Genomic DNA, 24,859 nt, shown 5'->3' with positions numbered 1-24,859 from the left:
GAATAAAGACTAAAACACTGTAAGGAATATTAGAATATCATTTTAAAGTGCTTGTTTTCTCATTGGTCCCTTATTACAACAGAACAAAACACCAAGTTGCTAACACCCGCTAAACAAATACAGATATAATGCTGTTTTAGTGTGTGTGTGTTTGACCGTGAGAAAGTTGTCCTCAATATTTCATAGAGCTGGAAAAGTCCAGTCCTAACGTTTAAATGGGACTTGTTGTTTCTTTGTCAAACTTGCTTGCTTGTTTTTTAACATTGGTGTGCGTTTGCAGAAATAGAAATTAGATTAGGCTACCCATTCATTAGAGTTTTTTTTACTTGGCCTGTGAAAAACAAGACAATTAAGTAATGTTCCTGAACACTCTTTTACGCCTCCTCAATTTTGTGAGACTCCTGAGTGTCTATGTGAAATTTTGTATTGGCTGTCTGTGTGTGTGGAGTTGTGTGCGCATGTCCACATTGCTCGGTCAGCTTGCACAGCGTTACCTCATCCTCTGAAACCAACACATTATGAAATTTGACCATGTGAATTATTTGGGCTGGCTCCATTTAACAGAGACCTGATTAAAATCCTGCAGCAATGTGATGCTTGAACTGTGCCAACAGACATGCCCTCAATGATAAACAGCAGCATTTGCTGTTTGTTAAAATATTAACTTGAATTTTTGTGTTTTTGGACAAGTGACCACTTGCAATTACACAAGGATGTCAACAGGATGGATGGTTGATCAATATTGGTTTCTTTAAGCCATAAAACAATGTGTTCCAAACCCTTAAACCTGCAGTAATTATTTTTGGCCACTTGGAGGCAGCAGAAACAAGTAGTGAACACAAAATTACATATAATATTAATGCATCATCGCCTTTTAAGTTGATATGTTGAACTTATTAGCAAACAGTTGCTTATTTCCACATCTAGCAGTTACAGGTCAACATTATTATTCATGTGAAGTCGTGTTTCTGTCCACCTGCTGAATGTAAGTCCAATATTTACTCTGTTTTAGCTCTGTTTGTGCTCTGTACCAAGCGGGTAGTTCCGGCCCTCTGAAATGAGGCCATAGCGGAAGTAACTTAAAACTGCATTCTATCAAAAGGCCACCAGGGGGGGCGACCGTTTTGGTGTCAAAAGGACTTCCGTCTCTATACAAGTCAATGGAGAATTCACCAACTTCTCACTTGATTTCTAACCTCAGTAAACGTTTTCAAAATGTGTTTATCGTCTCAATCGCTAGTTTAAAACCTTCTTCAATGCAGTATGATGTTCATTTGTGAAATTTTGGCCTCCCTGATTTTATATTTGACGATAAAGCAGGGTATGCATTAGGGCGTGGCTACGTCGTGATTGACAGGTTGATTGGTTCACAGATTCAGGAGGGCGCCTCATGCCCCTCCTGATGCCCATATAAGTAGAATCCGTTTTTTTTACCCAGCATGCACCGGAAATGTTCAAGATGGCTCTGCTCAGATCCGAAACTATTCGCTTCCAAGCAGCAGTCCACAAACCAATGGGTGACGTCACGGATGTTACGTCCATTTCATATACAGTCTATGCTCTGTACCAACTCCTGAGAGAAATATATGGCTCTTTAGCTGCTAAATGCTCCACTTTGTTCACCATACAGCTAACTGTATCTGTTTGCCAGTTGGTGCTGAGTAAGTAGTATACAGTGGCTTTTTACATCTTTTTCTCTGAAAACAGTTGCCTGCTGCGGCCAAAAAATAATATGAGAGCAGTGAGACAGAGCCAAAACAGTTAGAGCCAGATAGCTAAACAATGAGCTAAAACTCACTCTAAAGCTCTATAAAGCCCAGAGGAGCAGCAGAGTCAATTGATCATTTTCTCTGTGGAGTATTTTTGCATATTTGAGATTGTTTTACAGTACAAAACTATTCTGGTTCAGTCTGACTGCTCTCATCATCATAGTTTCCAGCAACAGTAGGCATCTGTTTCTAGCAAATAAAAAGCTCTAATAATCCCCTGTTCACTACCTGCCCAGCCCCAAACCGCAGACAGACACAGTTCACGAGTAGCTGATGAACAAAGTTGAACATTTAGCAGCTAAAGAGCAAAATATTTCCCTCAGGTGTTGGTGTTGGACTACAACAGCACTAAAAAGAGAGTAAATATATGGACAAACAAGACCAGAAATGAATGCTGAAGTTGCCCTGTATCTGCTGGATATAAAAAAGCCAACTGTTTGCTGACAAGTTTGCCATAACAACTTGTTGTTAAATGCCAATGCTGTTGTTGAAAATATGCCAATGCTGTTTATATATAGTATAATACCTATAGTATATAGTGGAGTCACACTAGGAATGGATGTCTTTGCTTTCAGACTGGAGAGGAGAAATGACTAATGGGACTAAAAACTTGTGAAAAACATGTGAATATTACTTGAATATAGACTCCAAACACATTCTTTATTTCACAGTGTTATTTTTAAAGAAATTGAGTGAGCAATACATGTCCTACAGGGCCTTTTTTAGCTGTTGATAAAATTGTCTTTGTTAGAAATTCAAAGTCCTTTAACGGCACGTGAATTTGCACCATGACGATGACATGACTATCCCAGATCAACAGATGAACACTCATGTCATGTTGTGAACTTCTGCACCTCATGTTGCTTAAAATTGTTGGCAGTTCAAAACTGATCAATTATTTGGGAAAAGAATGCCAGTGACGGGATTGTGAGTGACTTATTTTCTACCATTTGTTCAAACCATAGTGTTGAGAGTTTCACTGTGAAGAATGATGTATGTGACCCCAGAGGGTTGCTTTCATATTCATCTGCTAAAAGTGGGAACGTTTTTCTGTGTTTATTGAAAATCTTTGTTTAAGACGTGTACCTATGAGAAAAAAGCATATTTATAGGTTTTGAAACACATCCGAAGGGACTTTTTAAATATTAATTTTCATTTAAAGTCCTCCCCCTGTTACTTACACCGCTCTAAACACAATTTTATTTGATGTTTCCAAACTGTAGCCCAGCACCCGGCAGACTACCAGCTCGCAGGCATCAAACTCACAATAATGCCTGGCGCCACTACAGGCCAAAAGCTGGACCTTTCCAAGCTCACAGATGACGAGGCCAAACATGTGTGGGAAGTCGTCCAGCGGGATTTTGACCTGAGGAAGAAAGAGGAAGACAGGCTTGGGTAAGTTAATAAGATTGCAAATTTCTGTTTGATTTCGATTTGATATGGATGAGCCTGTCAGCTGTCTGACAGATAGTCGGCCCCTTAATGCTCACAGTGAATTGCCTGCTCGCTTGCTTTTTTTTCCTTCAAATTTCTTAAAATTTCTTAGGGGATGACATTTATAAAATAGTAACAGTGAATTGATTGTACTCTGTTAAAGTCCCCTTTATATTGTTATGAAAACCATACATTTATATCATATATTTCAGCTTTCTCAGGCCACTGTTAATCTGGTTTAATTTATTGTGGAAAGCTTTTCTTAGTTTAAGTGTTAAATCTCTACCAGCTGTGGTAATTCTGCTCCTTTAATCACCCTTTCTGTGAATTCAGGATTATATATCTAACATTATTGCAAGATTATACTTTTTTTCTCTAGAGTCAGAAATGTATGCAGGAGCATGCTGTTTTGTGTCACCTCAGCGGTTTTTTATTTGGTCATATTATTATTGTTGTTGTATTGCTTTTATTGTTGCTCCTCCCTCATTCTCTCTCAAACCGACTGGTAAAGGCAGATGGCCGCCCACCAGGAGACCAGTTCTGCTTGAGGTTTCTTCCCGTTAATGGGGATTTTTTTCCTTGCACTAAGTGCTTGCTCATGGGGGAATGTTGGGTTTCTGTAATTAAAAGAATACAGTCTAGACCGGCTCTAGAGAATGATTACAAAGAGGTACATTTTTCTAAGTTAATATACTAAATGCCAAAAGTTCCTGTTGCTGGATGAAACATAGAGATAATGGTTGCTTTAAAAAAGATCTTTAATACATTTATAGAAAATTTTATTTTCCATCTGGTAGTAAATATCAGAACACTTGGGTGTTCTATTCAACAGTGTAAACAAAGTTGTGGAGTCTTTAGTGTGGCTCTAGTGTCAGTCGGCCGAGCACTTTTTTCAAGAATGAAATATCTCAACAGCTATTGACAGGAAGGATTGCCATAAAAACCTGTAAAGTTATTTGTTGTTTCTAGAAGATAAATTATTGTGATCACTTGACTTTTTGTCTATCGAGCCTCACATATAGTTGCATGGTCCATACAACCTCCAATCGTGTATGTCAACGACCTATTTCTCTCAATATGCAATCGATATTAACATATGGCACTCATTCAGTCCAACAACAACAACACTGAGTTCTGAATTATGTTTTTTGTCCACTTTGATTTAACTACTTTCACTCACATTCAAAACATGTTTTGCAATGTATCATTATGGTCTCAGTTGCTAAATTCAGACCCCCTAATAAGTGAGTTGGTGGTCATTTTGGAAATGTGTTGCTCTGGTAATAAGCTTTGAAGACTTACAGTAGCTTGGATGTCTGCTGTGTGGACGATTGTTGACAGCTTTAACTGACAGTTCACTCACCTGCTGTTCTCCTCGGCACCAGGAATGAGTCGGACTATTGTTGCAAAGTTCCTTGATTATAATACCTGCCCTGTGAGCACAATTTAGCTAAAGGAGCTAACACTGGCCCAACATTGTGCACCACTTGTTGTTTCCATTAAGCTAGCATTCGCTTCAGTCAGCATGGCATGTTTCCAGAGCATGAAAGGCTAAACCCTGCACTCCTTATTTGGAAGGTCCTGGCTCCAAACGGAAAAGATGGTGCCAACTATAGGCTGCAACTGTGGGCTTCAAACTGGCTACAGTGCAAACTAATGGGTGACATCACACCTCGCTACATCTATCTCACTATGTCTATGGTGCAGAACAATATCTATCTATAATTAAGTAAATAGGTTTTTCTCAAATTAGTTATCATTAGTAATAAGCTTCTGATTACAACAGATCAAAGCTGTATAAATTCTAGAGTCTATTGTAGTGAGAAGTGGTGTGTTTTATTACTTAAGAATACAACCTTTCATTTGTAAAAGAGAGATGAATAAGTTTGTTCTTTTAAAAGTTACAGTCTCAGTCATACTGGACACTTAGAAAAAAATCCCACTTGAATGGAATTACAGTCAGGTATTTGTGTCACATGGTGAATTTTTGCACTTTATATCATCATGTTATCACGTCAGCCTAGACACAACAGCACCCTTACATTTTATAGTCAGCCAGTAATTACGTCCTGTCTTCAAAGCCTGTAATGCCAGGTAATTGGTTATCTGCTGGGTTTTATATTGAAAAAAAAAAGCCTTATCAAATTTGTTGGATTTAAATTTAGTACAACTGAGTAGAAATTACATACTGCACTCTATTCCTGAAGGCTGGGCTAATTGGCTCCACGTCATCAACAGATGATTCATTCAATTTCTCCTAACTCACTGAGCTACTGCTCACATGTCTCCCTGGCAAAAGTGACAGATGAATGATTTAGATATCAGGCTGGAGAGAGGAAGCAAGGTTTAGATGGGATTTCCCCTTGTCCTTGGCTGTAGATGACACAGCTGAAGCAATAGATGTCCCTTTAGGATATTAAGGATGGTCCACAATATGTATAAAACATTCAGTGGTACACTATTGAAGCAAGATTGACACCTACGACGTGCATCTCTTATCTGTCATACTTTCGTTACATATGCAAGCCAACTATAACGTTAGCCATTGCACTTTCTCACATACACTTAGTTAGAAAACAGAATATAATACAATAACAAAGTCCACACAGTGAGGAGGTGGGGGTGGATGAATGAATCAACAAATCATCAGACTTTAACACAGGAGATGACTGTTTTCCATTTCCAACAACAAATCCCCTAACCCTGAACTGCATTACCTGATTTTTGCCATTTGGGACAGCAGAAGCAAGTTGTGAGCACAACACGACCTATCATCTTGCTTAAATTCTTAGCAGCTTAGTTATGTATCCAGCAGTTACAGAGCAACATTATTATTCATTTGTGTTTCTGTCCACCTAATGAATGTAAGTCCAATTTTCACTCTCTTTTAGCTCTGTGGTCTCCACTAACTCCTGAGGGAGCTATTTGCCTCTTTAGCAGCTAAATGCTCCACTATGTTCACCAGCTAGCTGCCAACTGTGCCTGTTTGCCATTTGGTGGTGAGCAGGTAATATACAGTGAGTTTTTAGAACTTCTTCTCTGAAAACAGCTGCCTGTGGTAGCTGAAAGCATCATAATGAGAGCATTGAGAGTAAACCAAAAACAGTAAAGTTGAAGTTGCTGGGCAGCTAAACAATGAGCTGAAACTCTCTATAAACCTCCATAAAGCCTTGGGGAACTGTAGATTCTCTGTGGGTTCATCACTGTGAGTTACACCTCTGACATTACACATTGTTTAATTTTGGGGACTTGTAGGGTAAAACTAACATCAAGTAACTAGGGTCTATGTTGATGTGATGAATCTATGACAACTTGCTTTTGAAGTATTTTTCTAAAAACTCTGTCTGAGACAAATTGATTTCCTGCTTATTTGTACACTGTTATGATCTCAATAGATTTCTAGGGTTTTTTTCAGGACCGCATTTCTCATTTGAACCATTTTAAAATGAGTTTTTTTAATTCCACAAATGCTGCTTTTGCCTGTCTGCATGATGAAAGGGTAATTTTATCCAGATTTAATAACATTATCACTGGAACCTGCTTGTTTCTTTATATTTTCCAAAGAAGACATGGATGGAGGTATAATTTATGTAGATATAAATCTTTAACTATGTACATCAGATGTGTGAAACACATCTTCTTCTGTGCAGTCAACAGAGCATATCATGCATTAAATTAAGCCAAAAGCGACTTACATTTATAATATTATAATATAATATTCCCCCCAAGGGCTAGCTGAGGAGTTGTTCTTCCTATATGGAGCCATGCTGATAGTTTTCGTCTCTTTGTGAGCTTCCTCCACAAAGGACAGCACTGTCCTTCAATTTCCACCACTTAGGTCTAAGCCCCTGCCAAGGTTCCTCTCCAGCTATTTGTTTTCCATTTAAATGAGAAGTTGTTTTCAACCAAGGCCTCTGCAATCTATAAATAGGTACGGATTTTCATGTGGTTTACATACAAAACTGTCACGCCTAAATCCTGTGAAACCACATATTGGCTCATAAAGTGAAATAACTTGTCTTGGCAATAATTTAGACTTTGGTTTGCCATAGCATAGTAAGAAAGACACTTACGTTTCTACGTTTTGTGTGATTTGTCAAAAACTTCCTCTACCAGTTTTTTGTTTCATGTTTAAAGGTATGCTATGTAGGATTTTCCTAAAAATCAGTACATTCACTCATACAAAAGTAACGCCTCTCAATCATCACAATGACCTACCAGAAGTATGTGGCAGTGTATGTATCTACAGAGTCTGCCCTCTGCACAGGTATTTTCTTATTATTTTGCTGTGTTCAGGACGCTTCTAGGCATCAACCTTTGGACAGTGGGTGTGTAGCCCAGAACTAATAACAGCACACAGGTGTGAGGTCTGGACAAGTTACATAGCTTTCTCTCTCCTCTGCTCTGCTCTCTGTGTCTGTTGTATAAAGAGCTGCAGGTCTGTGTGTCTGCTTGACCAAGGGCGTTGCTGAGCTACACAGGCAAAGCAGAGAGGCCACAGCAGACAGGATGAAGCGCTGCATTCACACAAAGTCAATACAGCACCTTCCTGCAGGGCTATGTGGTGATGTGGGCATTTTTATTGGTGCTTTAGAATGTAACCGCCATGAAACAATCAGAAAATAACATTTTATTTATCTGAGTCACAGCTTTGTGGTTTTGGATCAAATGACTATGTCGAATGTAAAGGGGGGTAACATGACTCACAAAGAGCCAAGTCTTTGCAAACACAGCAACCATCAAAATATGTTAGGGTTATGTTTACAGGTTGTTCTGCTGCCAATTTAAGCAGCTTTAAAGACACATTTAATTACACGTACAAACACAGCGGTAACCTAATCCTGTGCTCTTTCTTTTATTCATCATTAAAAATTGCATTTTAAAATTCACCATTATGCATAACAAGGCTTTCTTAATATACTGTATATTCAAACATATAAAGGATAAAAGCCTGCCATGCCATCTCCAACTGGGGTAAGTCTGAAATGGAAAGAAGCTACAGTAGGGAGCGTTTGATTTATGTGAATGGACATTGAGAGATCACCATGTATGGAAACACTCTTACTTAGGTCCCAGCAGCTGTCTGTGAAGAAGTAATTGTCTGGCTGCCACAGTTGGATTCCTGAGCTTTGCTAGTTAAGCAAAACCTCTCTGGTACCTGGTTTTAATCAAATACCAAAGAAAGCGAGGATCTGTTAAAGTGTGCTATTTGTCTAGAACACATTTTTTCTTTCTGAACAAAGGAAATTAAAGTAAAGTAAAAACCTGTTATATGTTAAGAGTCAGGACACCAGGCTGCTTAGACAAGCCTCATTAAACACTTGCTAATCATTGCATATTCCTATATTAGATTAATAGGAACATGCAGTCACATTTGCTCTCTTTGAAGTCTCATTCACAGCGCTGTTGTGCAGTTTCTAGAGTCTATAATTCTTATATGTCAATAAATGTATGTTCTCACCTTGCCAATAAAATTATCTGCTGCACAGGAAGAGGTTTTACATTTACTGATGCAACAACAATAGCTTGTTTGGAAAAACCTGAGAAGGCACAAAAATTATAAGAGGCAGCAGTCTACATATAAAGCTGCACTTACCTGTATTTTATATCCCCAGTGGTCACATAACTATCAGTGATGTGAGAGGTGTTGCTTGTAGCAATTATCATCTAACTTTGCAGTTATTCTCAGCTTTATGCAGTGTTTCAGTACCTAGCTTTTTTTCTTTTTTTCTTTTTTTTTTTTTTGCTTTTACGGTCTGCAACTTTATTGTTTAGGTTCACTCTCAGTGCTCCAATCAATTTAGTTTCCAACAGCAGCAGGCAGCTGTTCTCAGAGAAAACACTCTAAAAATCCACCGTACACTACCTGCCCCAAAGCATAAAACATCAGAGGGACAAAGTTTGAAACAGGCTGATGAACACAGTGAAGTATTTAGAAGCAAAATATTTAAATATGTCCAAAACTTAAGAAATTGTAATCTCACTAAAACACAAAGCTTTCAACAGTCATTCATGGCTTACGTGTTGAAATCAAGTCCAGACCTGTTATTATTATTATTATTATTATTATTATTATTATTATTATTATTATTATTATTATTGAGAAACAGGCTCAGCAGCATCTGTCCTGACTATGTGAACTAAACTTCTCTGGAATCGGGTTAGGGTTAGAAAATGTTGACAACATTTTATTTCCTATTTTATTGAAAGTATTTCAACCTTTTCATTTATTTGCCAATACTGATCAAGAATTCTGGTACCAGAACACTTTAGGGCAAAGATCAGTGAGTTTTCATTGTGTCATTAGATATGCGGCCACATGTCTTGGACAGTTGGGTAAGGTGATGAGCAGAGTCATTAACCGATGACTCTGCTCATCCACTACCTAGTAGTGAGTTGGCTCAGGTGGCGAGGGAGGCTGCCTGTCAGACCTGGGAACGAGTAGTGAGAGTGGACTAGGAATCTCTCTCTCTTTCTGTGAGGTCTTCAACTATCACCTCTGGAGAAATTTTGCTCCAAGTTGTGGCTGGAAGGTCATTGGTGCCTGATGGGGCGGCAACTCAAGAACCCACTGGTGTACATCAGCGATGAAGGAGGGCATCAAGCTGAAGAAGGAGGCCTTTTAGATTTGGCTGGCCCATGGGTCTCCTGAAGCAGCAAACAGTTACCGAAGGGCCAAAAGGGCAGCAGCTCAGGTGGTTGCTGAAGAAAAAACCTGAGTGTGAGAGGAGTTCAGGGAAGCCATGGAGAAGTCTCAAGATTCAGCCGGTGGGAGGAGAATGCCCAGTTTTGGGACCTCAGGACTGCTTCTCTGCTTTTTTGCAGATGATGTGATCCTGTTGACCTCCAGCAGGCACTCGAATGGTTTGCAGCTGAATATAGTAGCTGGGATGAGAGTCAACACCTCCAAATCCAAGTCCATTGTGTTCTTCTGGAAAAAGGTGGACTGCTCCCTCTGGGTTGGGAGTGAGTTGATGCCCCAAGTGGAGGAGTTAGAGATAGGGTGAGGAGCTCTGACATCTGGGGGAGCATGGAGTAGTACCACTGCTGCTTAGCTTCAGAGGGAGCCAGCTGAGGTGGTTTGGGCACCTGGTCAGGATGCTTCCTGGATGCCTCCTTCTGGAGGTGTTCCAGGCACATTCAACTGGTAGGGGGCAGACCCAGAGCAGACTGGAAGGTCTACATATCTCTTCTGGCCTGGAAACCCTTTGGGATCCGCCAAGAGGAGCTGGAAGGCTTTGCCGCAATGAAGGATAAGTGGTGGAAAATGGATGCATGGTTGTTGTAAATTGTGTATATGTATTACCCACTTACTGGAAACATTCCTGAGTTTTCAGCCACATCCCATGGCCTTCATCAGCGGATAGAAAACAATTTTAAAAAACTGTAGCTTATGACATTAATATATCCTTTTCACAGCAGACATTTTGCCTTGTCAAAGCAGGAAAAGCACATGTGGGATTGATAACATTAATGATGGCTGCACTGCATTTAGATGAGCCAGTTCCAGGGCTTTGGCATTGAGCATGCTCTCTCACTGACATGGCTTACTGAGGCATTGGAGCCATTGTTAATGTTGTTATTTGCACCTTTGCTTTTCCTGCTTTGACAAGTCAAACTATCTGCCATGTCACAGCATACATCATCACATTGATAAAGGTGCCACTCAAGGCCACTCCTTGGTTAGCAATTGCACTTGTCTTTGATATTCAACTTTGCAAGCCATGTATCAGTGCTTGGAAGGCCTGGAAGCTGCCTACAGCACACATCTTACTTGAATCATAGAGGAGCATCTTGTATACCAGATCGGTGGGATTTGATGTTTCAGAGGAGGACAGATTTAACAGATATTACTTTTAAATCGCATTGCTAACGGCCAGCAGCTGTATCTGCAAAAGGTTATGGGATATTTACAAAGTATCCCATTTATACTGGGCCATAATTTAAAAAGCATGGCCTAAAAAAGCTTTAATAAACAATAAGCATCCACTCATCCCTTAGTGGGTGTCTTGCCAGACTCCACCCACACTGTGTGACATTTGGGACTTGTTATCTGAATTTTTCCTCTCTCCTACTGTCAGCATCTCCGGGTGCTGAGTGAGGCTGTTACTTTTCCAACATTCGTTGGTTTTCTTTGGTATATAAAATGGTTTGACTCGAAGCAATGAAGTTATTCATAACACACGTGTGTGCATCTGCCAAGTCATACAGGAGAGAGGAACGATGTGTTTGTTTGAAAAGGATTTGGCTTTACTTCTTGAAGCCTTTGAGTACAATTTTGCTCAGGTTATTGCTGCATTCATTGCAATGTGCAATTTCAGCACCCAGAGACATTTCTCTCATTCCAAAAAGACATTCTCTAAAATTAATCTTCTGGAACATTTCAATAGAGAAATTAACTTGTCAAATAAATTTTAGAACAAACATAAATAGTTAGCACTATTTGAGACTAACACACACAAGAGACATAAAAATGTTTTTTTTTTGTAAAAACTAACAAAAAAAAAAGGCAAAACAAAACAAAAAACAACAATAAAATGGATTAAAATAAGAACTACATAAAACAAATAAAACAAATTGACAAATAACATAGTTAAGAGGGAATAAAACATGAATTCAATAAAAATTGATGATTATATAACACAAATAATGCTGATAAAACAACCAAAGGAAGTTTAAACAGAAAAACACTTTCAGGTGCTCACCCAAAGTTTTTGTCCTGCACTTTGGAACAACTGACTCTAAAGGACCTCAGTGTCCTGGTACACACATTGAAAGGATATCAGACAAATAGGTTGGAGCAAGACCAGGAAGTGTTTTAAAAACTAGTAAAATCATTTTAAAATCAATACGGAAATTGACAGGAAACCAGTGTAAGCATGGCCAGATCTATAATACGGTCAATCTGGGCAAGTGCTCAGGGGCACTTGAGCAAAAAGGGCCCTCGATGATGGAAGAAGAAAAATATGTGCCCTTTTTTTGTTTGTTTTTTGTTTTCTTTGCAGGACTTTACAGAAATACAACATTGACCCATTATCTTGATGATGATAATTATGGTCACTGTCAGAAACCTAGTCTGTCCAAAACAAAATATGTGAGTTAAAATATGAGTTACAAGGTTTCTACCCGACAGCAGGGTTATCCAATCACACATTAGTGTCAGTGCCCAGGGGCCCGTAGGGGTACTGATGCAGCATTGAGTGCAAGGACTTCAAAACAGGTGTAATGTTGTCACCTTCTGGCCACAGTCAGCACTTGAGCAACAGAGTTTGTAACTGCAACTGATGAATAATTTGGGCAGACTAGGTAGGAAAACATTACAATAGTCCAGTCCACTGAGTATAAACACGCATTAGTTTGTAACTCTTTTTGAAGAGATAAAGAGCTGATTTGGCATTTCAGTACTTAGTCAAAAGTCAGGAGACAAAGCACAATGAAGCTATATCCTATTAATCTAAATAACTATAACAGAATGGTTCCTGGACAAGCACATCATAATTTTCTGTCTCTGCTGACTTTTCCATGTAACAAGGCTGACATAATATTTACACAAATTTGCCAAAATCAAGCCATGTCTTGCCATCCGTATGCCGACAACCATTCCTTCACTCATTTTTGTAAGCCAGCTCATAAAATCTCTGTTCAGTGAAATGGCATAAAGTTATTTTTTTTTTTTTTAGGCTGTAAAACAATAAACTGAGTAACAAGTTAGAAATTCACGTTCAAATGTTTTCCATGACAGCTCATGAAAATGTACTTTTTCTTTCTCCTTCGTTTCTTAGAGTGAAATGATCGAGTGATCAATCTCATGTCTCTCAATGAGAGTAAAGTATAGAGCTGGACATGTTTAGCCCAGCTTAGCATAAAGACTGGAGTCAGGAGGAAACATTTACCAACTAAAACTTTAAAGCTGTATCATTTGTTTATTTTATTTGTACATAAACAGAAATGTTATAGCTCCAATTTCAGGGTTAGTTTCATGTTGGAGCTACAGTATTTCATGACTATCCATCTGCTCCACACTTTTGTGTATCATCTGTCAAATTTCAACAGTGTAAATTATGATCATATTTTTATGGCAAACCCCTGAGCCAGTTTCTAATAGAAAACAAGCGCTTGCCTGTTGATGTGCATTCACAAACATGATTTACTATAACAGAACAGAATTGTTAGTGTGGATCCATCTGGGAACCACAGCCCTATCTTCTGTATTACTATACAAAATATATGAGTGAGGAGTAGATTTACAGTAAACAGCCATGCTTCAGTGTCACATATAGACATCGGTCAAAGGCCATTTGCAAATATTCAGTGTCAGTGCCACAAATCCTGTTCAAAAGACAATGTAGGGTCACTCTTCTGTGATGCTGTATGGGTTCTTAAAGTGAAATGTATTATCTTTTGTTTGCCGATATCAGCAGATAAACTAAAAGACAACACATTTAATCTCATTTCTGCTATCACAGCTCTGATGTTGTTTCATGCTTTATAATAAATGGTTTGTTTCTTCATAAATGCGCAAAAACATGACATGGCATGATTTTGGCCCTAGGCTATTTTATTAACTCCCTTTGGAGAGATAGAGCTCAATGATAGGATCCATTTGGGTAGCGTTTGCTGTTTATATGACAGCAGATGTTAGGGAAAGTTGGCCAAGAATATGTTTGTTCTCTTGCCTTCTTTAACTACTTGATAGCTTCCCTACCTTTGCACTGATTTATTGCAGTATTTCTAATAAGTGTATGTATCCTTTACGTCGTGTAACTTACTTAATCATTTCCTAAAAAGAATAATTTTGTGCAGTTGTTTAACCATGATCTTGCTCTTACTCTTCCATAGAGATCTGAAGACCAAGATTGAGAAGGAAGACACCAAAAGAGAGTTGTTGGGCAACCAGACCAGCCTGACTGAGTCTCACTGTATTCGATGTCTCGAGCCCTTTAAGTTCCTGGTCAACAGCAAGCGTCAATGTCTGGACTGCCAGCTGTACATCTGCAAGTCCTGCAGTCGCTACAACAAGAAGGAGCTCGGCTGGGTGTGTGATCCATGTCGCATGGCCAGGTAGGAAATTAAAAATATGAAAGATGAAGTGATTCAAAGAAAGGCCAGCTCCAAAGTCTTGCCAAAATATCTGTGGTTCTCATGGCGCTCGGGTCATCTAATGGTCAAGGCGCATACCACATAACTGCAATGTCCATGATTCAACTCCCGACTGTGGGACCCTTGTTATGTGTCAATCCCCTTTCTCTCTCTCCCTTTGTTTCCTATCTCTCACAACTAATGGACTTTGAAATAAAGGCAAAACGCCAAAAAACTCTCTTAAAAAAATCTGTGGTTCTGGTAGAGATCAATTCAAAAACTTCTTTCTCAAAACAAAAAGGCAATGTTGTTTTCCTCACATGACATTAGATGTTGGTGTCGAACGGAAAGAGACGAGTAAATCTCAGCAGTAGCTTTAGGTTTGCCAGTGGCTTTTTTTGATTGGTTGCATTAATGCACCATTTTCAATCTGAGACATTCTTTAAAGTTGCATTCATCTTCCAAGCCATAGTGCACAGCGCTGTAGTTCAGTCCTTTAGGATCATTGTACACTAAAAATATCACCCATAAATCTGAGGTTCCCTCCTCTTTTTGGCTTGGAAACACATTTCTTTCCTATGCAATCCTTCATTAATAACAAACAGGGATTTTACCTCTATGCAACTAAGGTCCCCATATGTTTTAAGACATATAAAATATATGTGTCTTATATGGGTTTTCCACATAAAACAGTGAATTTCTTTGAAAAAAAAAGAACTGTTAAAGTAAATACTTTCTCCCTCATTAAAAGACTGAGAATCTATGAATATGCAAAGTTTAAAAGTTTAAAGTTTAACTGCAGGATTCAAGATGTCTCCTTCCTCACAGAAAAGTCCATTCTCGGAGAATGTGCACTTGAGGCTTCAAGTTTCCACATTACATTTGTGTAAGTTTAATATTGAGCCACAGTTGTGATGTATCAAATCATGCTTTTACACTTCAAACTCAGATTTAAACAAGGAGAAACACATTTCTGAATGGAGGTAGACTTTAAAGTAGATGTCGTGTTTGCATGTCACAGTTCTGCCTTTGTCAGGGGTTTAATCTCATTTCATCTGCCACACACAGCCTGGACCAGTACTAAAGCGCTAAATCCACCTTCACAACATCTAAGAGAATGCAACCATGTGTTTTAAAGTGTGTCGTGACACCTTTGGTCAATCCACTGGTGCTCTGAACTTGAAATCCTTGCAGCGCTTGTTTACATGAAAGTTCAACCAGATGCTAGATGCGGCTGGTTTGCAAAACCACAGAGTTCACATAACAGCTGAATGAGTCACTCAGTCAAATGTTTTACCAGCTTGGTATCTTCCACTAAGCTTAAGGCTCAACATAATGCAGCTTTGTGAGAAGATACTTGCATATCAGTTCACCTCACATGGGGTCACAACCCCAAAACTGAGAAAGGACGACTTTAATCCATGGCCTTTTATACTTAAATTGTGATGCGGCCTTGGCTGTGGCTTATGCATTAAATATTTGCTAGACTGCCTTTAACCTTTCTAAAAAATAAAAAACAAAAAAAGCAATATAACTCATGAATGTTTCCTGGCTGTGAATAAACTGAAAATGAAACTTTAGAGGCTGATGGGATTATTTTGGGGGCTCATTGATCTATCGGGACAGTTTTAGAGCACTGTTGAGCTATACAGCTTGGGTGAAATGACCTGGGTCAAAGCTCCTCTGTGGTTTTTACTGCAAAACCTTTCTCCCTTTTTCTGTAATCATGTAATAAAATGTAATAAATATAAAATCATGCTGTTTCATAGTGCATCCACGTCCATTGCACCGTTAGGGTCTGAAGTAAAGTTACTGATGGCATTTTGATTTTAGTTACTGCGATGAAAAATGACAGCAAACTACAGTCTAGGTCAAAGTTTTTCAGTGCAGTAGTGTTGATTTAAAAAAAAAAAAACAATGTTAGGAACAAACTCAAGAAAGCAAACAGCTGATGTGTACCTTAATGTGAGCAGACTTCCTCAGTACATGTGTGAGCTTTCAGCTGCTTGTGAACAAATACTTTGACATTATGTCAACTGAAAACTATATATGTATTTAGAGTTCAGTATATGAGTCATGTGTTTCTGAAGCAGCCTAAACATGCTCAGCCTGGGTAGAATGAATCACAAATACAAGCTATAGATAACTAACACTGAGTTCCTCAAGCAAAGTGCTTTTCTGGTCCCTGCGTACATGAATGTGTTTATATTTTATGCATTAGCTATCATCTTGTCCAAACCAACTTATAATTTATCACCGGTAGGAGGTTCAGGGTTTTGCACAAACAGTATTTGATGGACATTTTGGCAAATGTAATCTCCTCCTTTATTCTTCAAGATTTGAATATAATTAAATGCATCCATCACATTCCAGCTCCATATGCAACCATTGCACTTTTGTTTTCTCAGATGAGGCTGAGTGCTGAAAAGGCCTTTTCCCTGAGTTCAGCCAAGGTCCAGAAAATATCAAGCTGTGAAAAAATATTCCATACTGTGTTATTAATTTCTTTCTCTTGCTACGTGGAAAAACAAGGTATATGAAGGCCTTGTTGTTGAAATATTTATATTCCCACAGGTATTTTCTCTATTACATCTGGTATGTGTATGAATTCATCAGTCTCTTTTTTGTCCCCTCCATTTCCTCCAACAGGGTCCTCAAGATCGGCACTTTGGAGTGGTTCCATGAAAACGTCCGTGCCCGTTTCAAGCGCTTCGGCAGTGCTAAGGTGATGCGATCACTGTTCAAAAGGCTGAGTGGAGATCACGACTGCTCTCCGGATGATCTTGGAGGTGAATTTTTTTATTATAAAGATGCCTTACGGTTTAGAAAGTAAATGTAAAGGTGTGTTAAATTAGTTTTTTGAAAGATTTGAAGGGTTTTGTTTTTTTTATAGCAGCCTGTCAAACAGCTTGTGTCTGGAATGTTTCAATCCAAGATCCTTCTGTGATAATATGTATTGGGATTACTTCACAAATACTGTCATGATGGTCTTTCAGCAATGATATTAAACCTCACTGATTGAAGCTCAGCAGGCAACAGTCAAAAAATGGTTATTCTGGGCAGCTGCCAAGCGGGAACGTCTTGATGAATGTGAAGCAAATCAAAGGTTGCGAACGTGCTAGAATGTCAGCTCCCAAGTCAAGGTTTCTTTGAACCCTCACAAATTTCCATCTGCTCCACTCATTTCTCCACGAGCCCTCTGGAGGTGCTGCAGGTCAGATGTGGAGTCTGCCAGAGTTGCAGAGCATTGCTAGAAGTCTGCTTGGGCTTACCATAAGAAATCCCCAATAAATGAAAGGCTTCAAGGAGATTCTACAGCTGCATGCTATACTGTAACTGCATGGAAAATATGTTTCAGCCTTTTGAATCACACTATGGCTTCTTCTAGCTGGCAAAAAATCTCCATGACAAGTGCATCACATGTGTGATTTGGGTGAGTTTTCAATTTCAAGTTAAAAAGTCTCCTGCTTTTTGTCTAAGTAAGTGAAGACAGCCCACATAATCTAATGAACAAAGGAATGCAGGCTCTTTAAGGCCATGCACTGTGTTTTGGACACTTTCAATGCTATGTCAAGATCTCAACACCTATGGGAGAATTTGGAGCGACTTAACATTTCTAAGAATGATGTTCACATCTCCAGTAGCGTTCACAGACTTAGAGACTCTTTAACAAGAATCACTGAAGCTGTTCTGGCAACTAATGGTGGAACAAAACTTGACTAAAAACACTTTAAGATCAGATTGAACTTCATTGATTCATCACCCAAACTGGTAGGTATAAATATATGTGTGTAACCAATACTGCAAATATGTAAAATACAGGTCAAAGTGGCATAGTAGGTGTTTGGAATGGATATTAGTAAAGTCTGTTAGCATGTGTGCATTGATTAGTATATATGCATATGTGATATAATGGATGCTATTGACCCATCCATTTCCTCGCCAGTTCAAATTCCAGTTTGTCTCCAAACCTCCAGTTGCTGTTGCTAGTTATAGTTAAGCAATAATCATCCTGATCAGGTCACACAGCCTGCAATACATTTCTTAAAGTTGGAAACACATGTCCTCATATTTGAGGAGGTCATACAGCCTGACACAACCACATCCATCACAGACATCAGATGAAAGAGACGATCCCATGTTGCTTAGTTTGTGTTGCTGTAGCTGTTTCTATGGTGAAAAGTTTCAGGAGTAACTAAATGATAACTAAACATTCTTACTTTATTGTTCTGTTATATGATTCATCCACCTTTACATTAAAACATTCAACTATGTAATATAGCATGAATGTTATACATGATATAAGTTTGAATAAATAGCTTGTTACACAACTAAAAGCCCATGCCAAGCCGCAGATGTCAATGCACACAACGTCTCCTGATGTCAACGTCTAGACATCAAGTTCAAAGAGAAGATGACAGAGATGAGATAATGGAATAAAACAGTTTAATAGCATATTATAAGAGTGACATAATATAAGATGTAATAGTGATGTAATAGTAGCAATGATAATATAATGAGATGTTCATGGTGGTTATAAAATTTATGTTGGTGTTTTCCTTTAATTTGCCTCCATCTGTCTGTGAGACCCCACATTTTTGTGATACTAAATCACAGGAATGAAGTTTCCTATCTCTTTTTCATATAGTAAGCCGTCATCAGCGGGCTGCCAGATCTGTCAGGGGGATTTAATCTCTTCCATTTTTCCTGTTATTCCGGCGTTGGCTCCTCACAGCTGTTGTCACAGACTACTTATCTCAGGCGTTGGATACAGCTTGGGCCAGGTCCTCCAATGGCAGGTTTTTTTGTCATGTAGAAACTCTGCATCTCAGGAAACATAATCACCCAGACCAGAGATACTAATGTGATGACTGCTCTTGTTTATGTTTGCTGCTTGTGTTTAAAGTCTGATGCAGTGATGATATGAAGCTTCATCAAAACCTTCCCAGAACTTTTTCTTCTCTTTTTGAAGTTGTTCATGAACTTCCCACAGCATTGCCATCATGCCCTGGCCACACCCAGAGCATATAAAACAAGGATCCTTGAGGCACACTGTATATTAGCTTTGAGCATTATTATACACAGCAGGTCTCCAAGTGAGATCATAGCATCAGGCGATCAATGAATTATGAGGACTCCTGGTACTGCTTACGTTGAGTCACCCTCAAGGATTTTGGGAAAGGATACAGAGTGAGTTGGTTTGCTGGCTTAGCCCAGCGGCCCTTGTGATCATCCAGTCACATGTCTCCCATTCTGTGCCTGGAATTGAAGGATCCAGAGCTGCAGAGACAGGGGGAGAGAAAGAGACAGAAAAGGGGGGAGGGAGGGAGAACAAAACCTTTGTTTGACGTGTGTGCATGTGGAATCCAGCTCGCAGAGTGCGCACAGATGCAAGTTGTAGTTATGAAACATGGCTATAAATATGTATGTTAGCAGATGCATTATGTTTGAACTGATCAGCAACTCATCACATGTAGGCTTTCATGTGACCACCTGGATTAAATTCAACATGCATGACTGGGCACACATTCACACACACACACACACACACTCTGAAACACACACACACACACACATTCTTTTGCTGTCGTTTTACTGTATGTATGCTGCTGTGGTCCGTCGGGCCCCCAAAGCTCGGAGGGTGTCATCATATGTGCACACTGGGAGATGTAACACTGATGCTTACAACTGGGTTTTTGTTCACATAAGAGTTGAGTTGGCTGACTCTAGCTCTGCTCCTCAGCCTTAAGCTGCTACGACTGCTTCTGCTTTTGATTAATATTTTATGTGGAAACTAAGATTGACCTGAATTATCTCAATTTGCTCAGCTATTTATTGTCGTTAATGCATGGCACAATTGCAAAGCTGACCATTTCTTTCATTGTGTAAGATGACAGTGAGAGGGTTATTAAAACAATCAAGTTCATTTCTGGATATAATTTACATGATGTTGTAATGAAACACAAATACATAACTCATCTCTTTCCCCCCTTTTTCTTGTTTTCCAGAGGGCCAGGAATATGACACCCAGAGCAACCCTGAGGTCCACAGTAAGTAGACTTTTAATTATCATCAGGAACGTTTCTTTAGCAAATCGTATCCTACAGAAAAAGACAATTGGAGGCCGTCTCTTGTTCTTATGTCTTACTATCTAATAATTAAGGGAGAAAAGATTTCATAATCACACAAAAAATGTCTCTAAATTAAGAAATATAACATTATGTGACTTAAATGTGAATCTCAGCTGTCAAATTAAGGCAAAAGCTGTGGCTTCATAGTTCTGTCTGTGTAGCGCTACCACTTCACAGTGTTAATCATTTTTGAGTTGACCTTTTATTACCACAGATCCTGGTCTTATTACATCCTTTCTTGAAATTGTAAGAATTGGAATTTTTTTTAAATCTTTAGTGAAGACAGTATGCTTTTCTAGTAAAGTAGCTAAAAGGCAATTAGAGTTTTATCCAAGTTTATCATTATCTATTATAGCTAACAGACAATACTAAAAAAATCATTTTCTGTTATCCACAGTCCTAAAGTATGCTTCCACACTCATCATCCTGCACACAAACCATTCGTGCAATAACTTTCAGAAAGTTGGAGCCCTTTTCTGTGAGTCTGTGTGGTCTAGGCTGGATTAGCAACCAGGCAAAGCTTTGGGGCCCAGAAAGCCCGCAGATACATTTATATGAGTTGGTCTGTTGTTTGATTAAATGCATAGTTTCTACCACTTTATAAGCTGCAAAGATGAATACCTGGTCCTACTTTGTTACCTATTTTGTTTAACAAATATTAATAAGGCTGTCAAAAATGAACCATATGTCAACCCCTGAATTAATTTGTTTTTTAACCAGATTACTACAAACAAACGTCAGCGGTGGACTCAGTTTAATTCTTTGCTCTGCAGCCCCTAAGAAGGTTAATCCAGCCATGTGTGTGGTCCTCCTCAGCATTATTTTACAATCAATGTTCCTTAGCTTATTCTTAATGCAGGTGGTGAGTGTCATGATAAATCAGGATCATTTGAAATTAAATCAGGGCATTTCATATAATCATTAATACACCGCATTATATTAAATTACATGATTAAAATGAACCCTTTGCACTCTGTAGCATTGGATGTCTCATACAGTGGTTGCAGTGGTTTGGGAAAAGAAGTTCTGGTTTAACTGGTGCGGTTTGCAGAGCCAGGGAAGTTTTAGTCAGAGACAGTCTCCAAGACCCCAGTTTAATTATTATCATAAGAGTTAGTAGTGTTCTTATAGTAGTATTGATCATAGTAATTGAGTGTTTTGTTCTCTCTGGAGATTATTCCTGTTGAGCGATGTGGAAAAATGAATGTTGGAAATTAGACAGAAGTGTTACTGTAACTGTTTATGACCTTAATCTGTTGTGTTGTTGTTCTGCATTAGCTTCAAACATCATCACTTTATCTGTTGATCTGAGAAGCTCATACTTGAACTTTTACTTCTCTCTGCAGCTTTTCTTGTTCCCAGTCTCCCCCTCCTCACTCTCACTCTCTCTCTCTCTCTCTCTCTCTCTCTCTCTCTCTCTCTCTCTCTCTCTCTCTCTCTCTCTCTCTCTCTCTATTACGAATAAACGAAACTCACTCATAAACACTCTCTTAAAAAGTGAAAAACACACAATGTTCCTGCTGTTGCCTTCCTGTGCTGTCTACTTGCTCTGCCAGGTGGAAATAAATGTGATTGCTGCAAGATGTACAGCGCGCTATGGGGAACTGTCACATGACTTCCTGAAATTATTCTTCATTTATTGTACAGTATGTTCTCATTCAGTGAAAAGCTGTAGTATAACACTAACATGTCTGTCTCCTTTATCAGCAGATGGATATGAGGAGCACAGTATTGATGCCACAGAGTCACTACAACACTACCAAGGGGTATGGAAAATCATTTTTTAATCATTTCATTTACAGTAAGTAGTATATGTGTTTCTTTCCCATGCTTATCTTTTCCTATCATACCTCATATTTATTTTTTTCTGCATCTTGCAGATATTTTTAGGTGCAAAAATGTTTGTTTGTGTTTGCAGCCAGCTGAGAGCATTAATCTGATAGTTATCATAAAATAAGAATCATAGATATCATATTCATTACTCAGACAGCAGAACATAAAGGGCTCTGTTTTTTTTCCCACTGCTAATTCATGTTGAGACCCTGACACGTGGAAACCCACAAACAAGAAGGGATTCACTTCAGTTCTGTTGATTTATTGGCCACACCTGACATGTTTCCTGTTCCTTGATTAAGAGATGTTTTGGTGAGGGAAATGAAAGCTCATCTGCAGGACAGACACTTCCATTCAAATGAAATTCAGCGTTTGTGCATGGATGTTTTCTGAAACAAGCCAGTGTTTGAAAGACTCTGCTGTGCTCAGCACTGATCTTTGTCATATTGACGGGTCCTTCCTCTGTTGAAAAGCAGAGGCCTTATCTACATGATCTCGACCAGCCTTCATGAACAGCTGGAATTCCTTTGACAGCTGGTGACGTCTAAGGTTAGGTACGGTCGAGCCGGCACTCACTCGCTGTGTATTGTGGGTAAATACCAGGCTGTCATACATAATTGTGCACATAAAAAATGTCAGAGCAAAGTTGAAAGAGCCTTTGGTTCAAGTCCTGAGATTGTAAACGAGGCACCAAGTCCACTGGAATTTGTCATAAAACCGAGGCTACTATTGTTTATACCACAGTCTCTGTGTAATTTAGGAGCTAAGCATTGTTTATTTTCAATCACTGCAGCAACTATTGAGGGGAAAAAATGTTGACTGCACTCGTGTGGGCTCTGGAAGACTTTCTTTCTGTTTCCAGTGTGACCTGATTAAGGTTTTATTTACATCTGCTAAGACTGAGACCTTTGATGGATGTTACAGAAAGACAGACTACAAGAGGGCCAAGTGGTGCTTCCTGCACCCCCTGTTTGTTTTACATTTAGACAGAGTGCCCCCTACTGTTCCACATAGAGTAGTGCCCTGTGAAACGCCTCACTGATTTATGTTGGGAAACTTTCCTGACATTTTTGCCCACTCAGAGATAATAAAATGGAGCTGCTGGGATTCAGGGTCTTACGTAAGGATTCTTGGGTCAGGTGCATGCTCTGATGACACAGAGACTGAGCATGAATCTTAAAGCCTTTTTTTTCCATCCAGTGGAGCAGAAATGACTTGATGCATAAATACAGTAATTAATTGTTAAATGACATTTGTTCTTGATACTTGAGGACATTCTGATTGGTTTTCCTCCTGTAACACTAAGAAGACAACTGTGTTTTTTTTATTACAGGTAATTTGCAGTGTTAAGAATGTCCTTTCTTGTCCTTTTTTTATATTCATAGTTTGTTTACTTCAGGGGCGATTTTAGACTCTTTTTAGGGGTGCTCTAGCACCTCTAAATTTGATCTCAGCACCCTTAAATATAAATAAATTGTGGTTTTGTTGTAAAATTTATGTCAAATTCTCATTATGAGCTGAGCCCCCCTAAAGGTCTGATCGTACAATCGCCCCTGGTTTAGTTACAAAACAAAATATTACATTATAAGTTCCAAAACATGAGGTGAACACATGTATAAAAAAAAGAAAATGCCACTTTCAAGTCAGAAGCCAGACTTCAGTCTGCTCTGAATGCTCTGTATAAAAAGTTACCTCTAATTCCCATCGAACTGGTATCAGATTATAGTTGCGTCCCCACAAACGGTTTATAATTTGTGTTGCTAAGTTTGTTCCACGGGATGTTTCATATTGTATTTGTGCTCAAATGTGTACAGATATATTTGAGAAGTTTCAATTTTGAGTAAAGAACAAGAAAAAGAAGCAAAATGTACTGTTTGATTACATAGCCTCTGCAGCCAGATGCTGAACTGAGGGGCTGCATAAGGACCCAGTATACGATAAATGATGAGTTTTTGTTTTACTGTAAATAATGTTTTCAGTCTGTAATACTGTTCCAATGCAAGCTGGATGGAGAAGTAGGCATTGGGCGCTGCACAAGTTAATGATCAATACATATTGGCAGCTGCACAATTGGCCATGTTCTGAGCCACAGGCAGTGGAAACAGAATCCTTCTTAAACATTCATGATAATTGTATGTAAGAAAAGAAGAATCAGTCAGACCAATTTGTTGTTTAATTTGTTCAAAAGTGAACATCATACAAGAACTTTTCAGGGCTGAATACTTCATCTCCTCTCTTCAAGTCAACTTAGTATTTATCTCCTCTGAATCCTCTTTCTTTCTCTTTCTTTACTGCCTCTTTTCTGTTGGTGACGGTGTTTCCTTTTCTGCCCTTCAAAGATGAAAAAGACCAAAAGGCGGTTAACTGTCGATCCCTTTGATTTGGATCTGGACTACTCCATCGACTCAAGAAGACAATCCCATCAGGTAGAAGCTGGACAACCACACAGAACCAGCTTTTCCCAGAACCAAACTAATCTGCATGCAGTTATGAAAGGAGCTGTCTGTCTGCCTCTTCTTCAGCTTGTCTCTGTTTTCATTCTTTGCTAAACAGCTTTGGCAAGACAATATTGTATTAGTGTTGAGCACAGACATTATCACATCGTTCAATCAT

General features: G+C 38.9%; 1 protein-coding gene across 1 annotated transcript in view; it reads left to right on the top strand.

The window, feature by feature from the left end:
• The first annotated feature begins 3,039 nt into the window (after positions 1-3,039).
• The window catches only part of mlphb (melanophilin b), a 37,673-nt gene continuing 15,853 nt past the window's right edge, over positions 3,040-24,859 (top strand). The window contains exons 1-5 of the mRNA XM_062431335.1: positions 3,040-3,164; positions 14,043-14,264; positions 16,932-17,071; positions 22,121-22,179; positions 24,586-24,672. Coding sequence (XP_062287319.1) covers positions 3,040-3,164; positions 14,043-14,264; positions 16,932-17,071; positions 22,121-22,179; positions 24,586-24,672 — 633 coding nt within the window. The remainder of the gene's footprint in view (positions 3,165-14,042; positions 14,265-16,931; positions 17,072-22,120; positions 22,180-24,585; positions 24,673-24,859) is intronic.

The sequence above is a fragment of the Scomber scombrus genome, chromosome 13 (assembly GCF_963691925.1).
Source record: "Scomber scombrus chromosome 13, fScoSco1.1, whole genome shotgun sequence".
In the NCBI taxonomy this organism is placed as follows: Eukaryota; Metazoa; Chordata; class Actinopteri; order Scombriformes; family Scombridae; genus Scomber; species Scomber scombrus.
The sequence above is the reverse complement of the archived record's forward strand: the minus strand, read 5'-3'. Positions and strand labels throughout refer to the sequence as shown.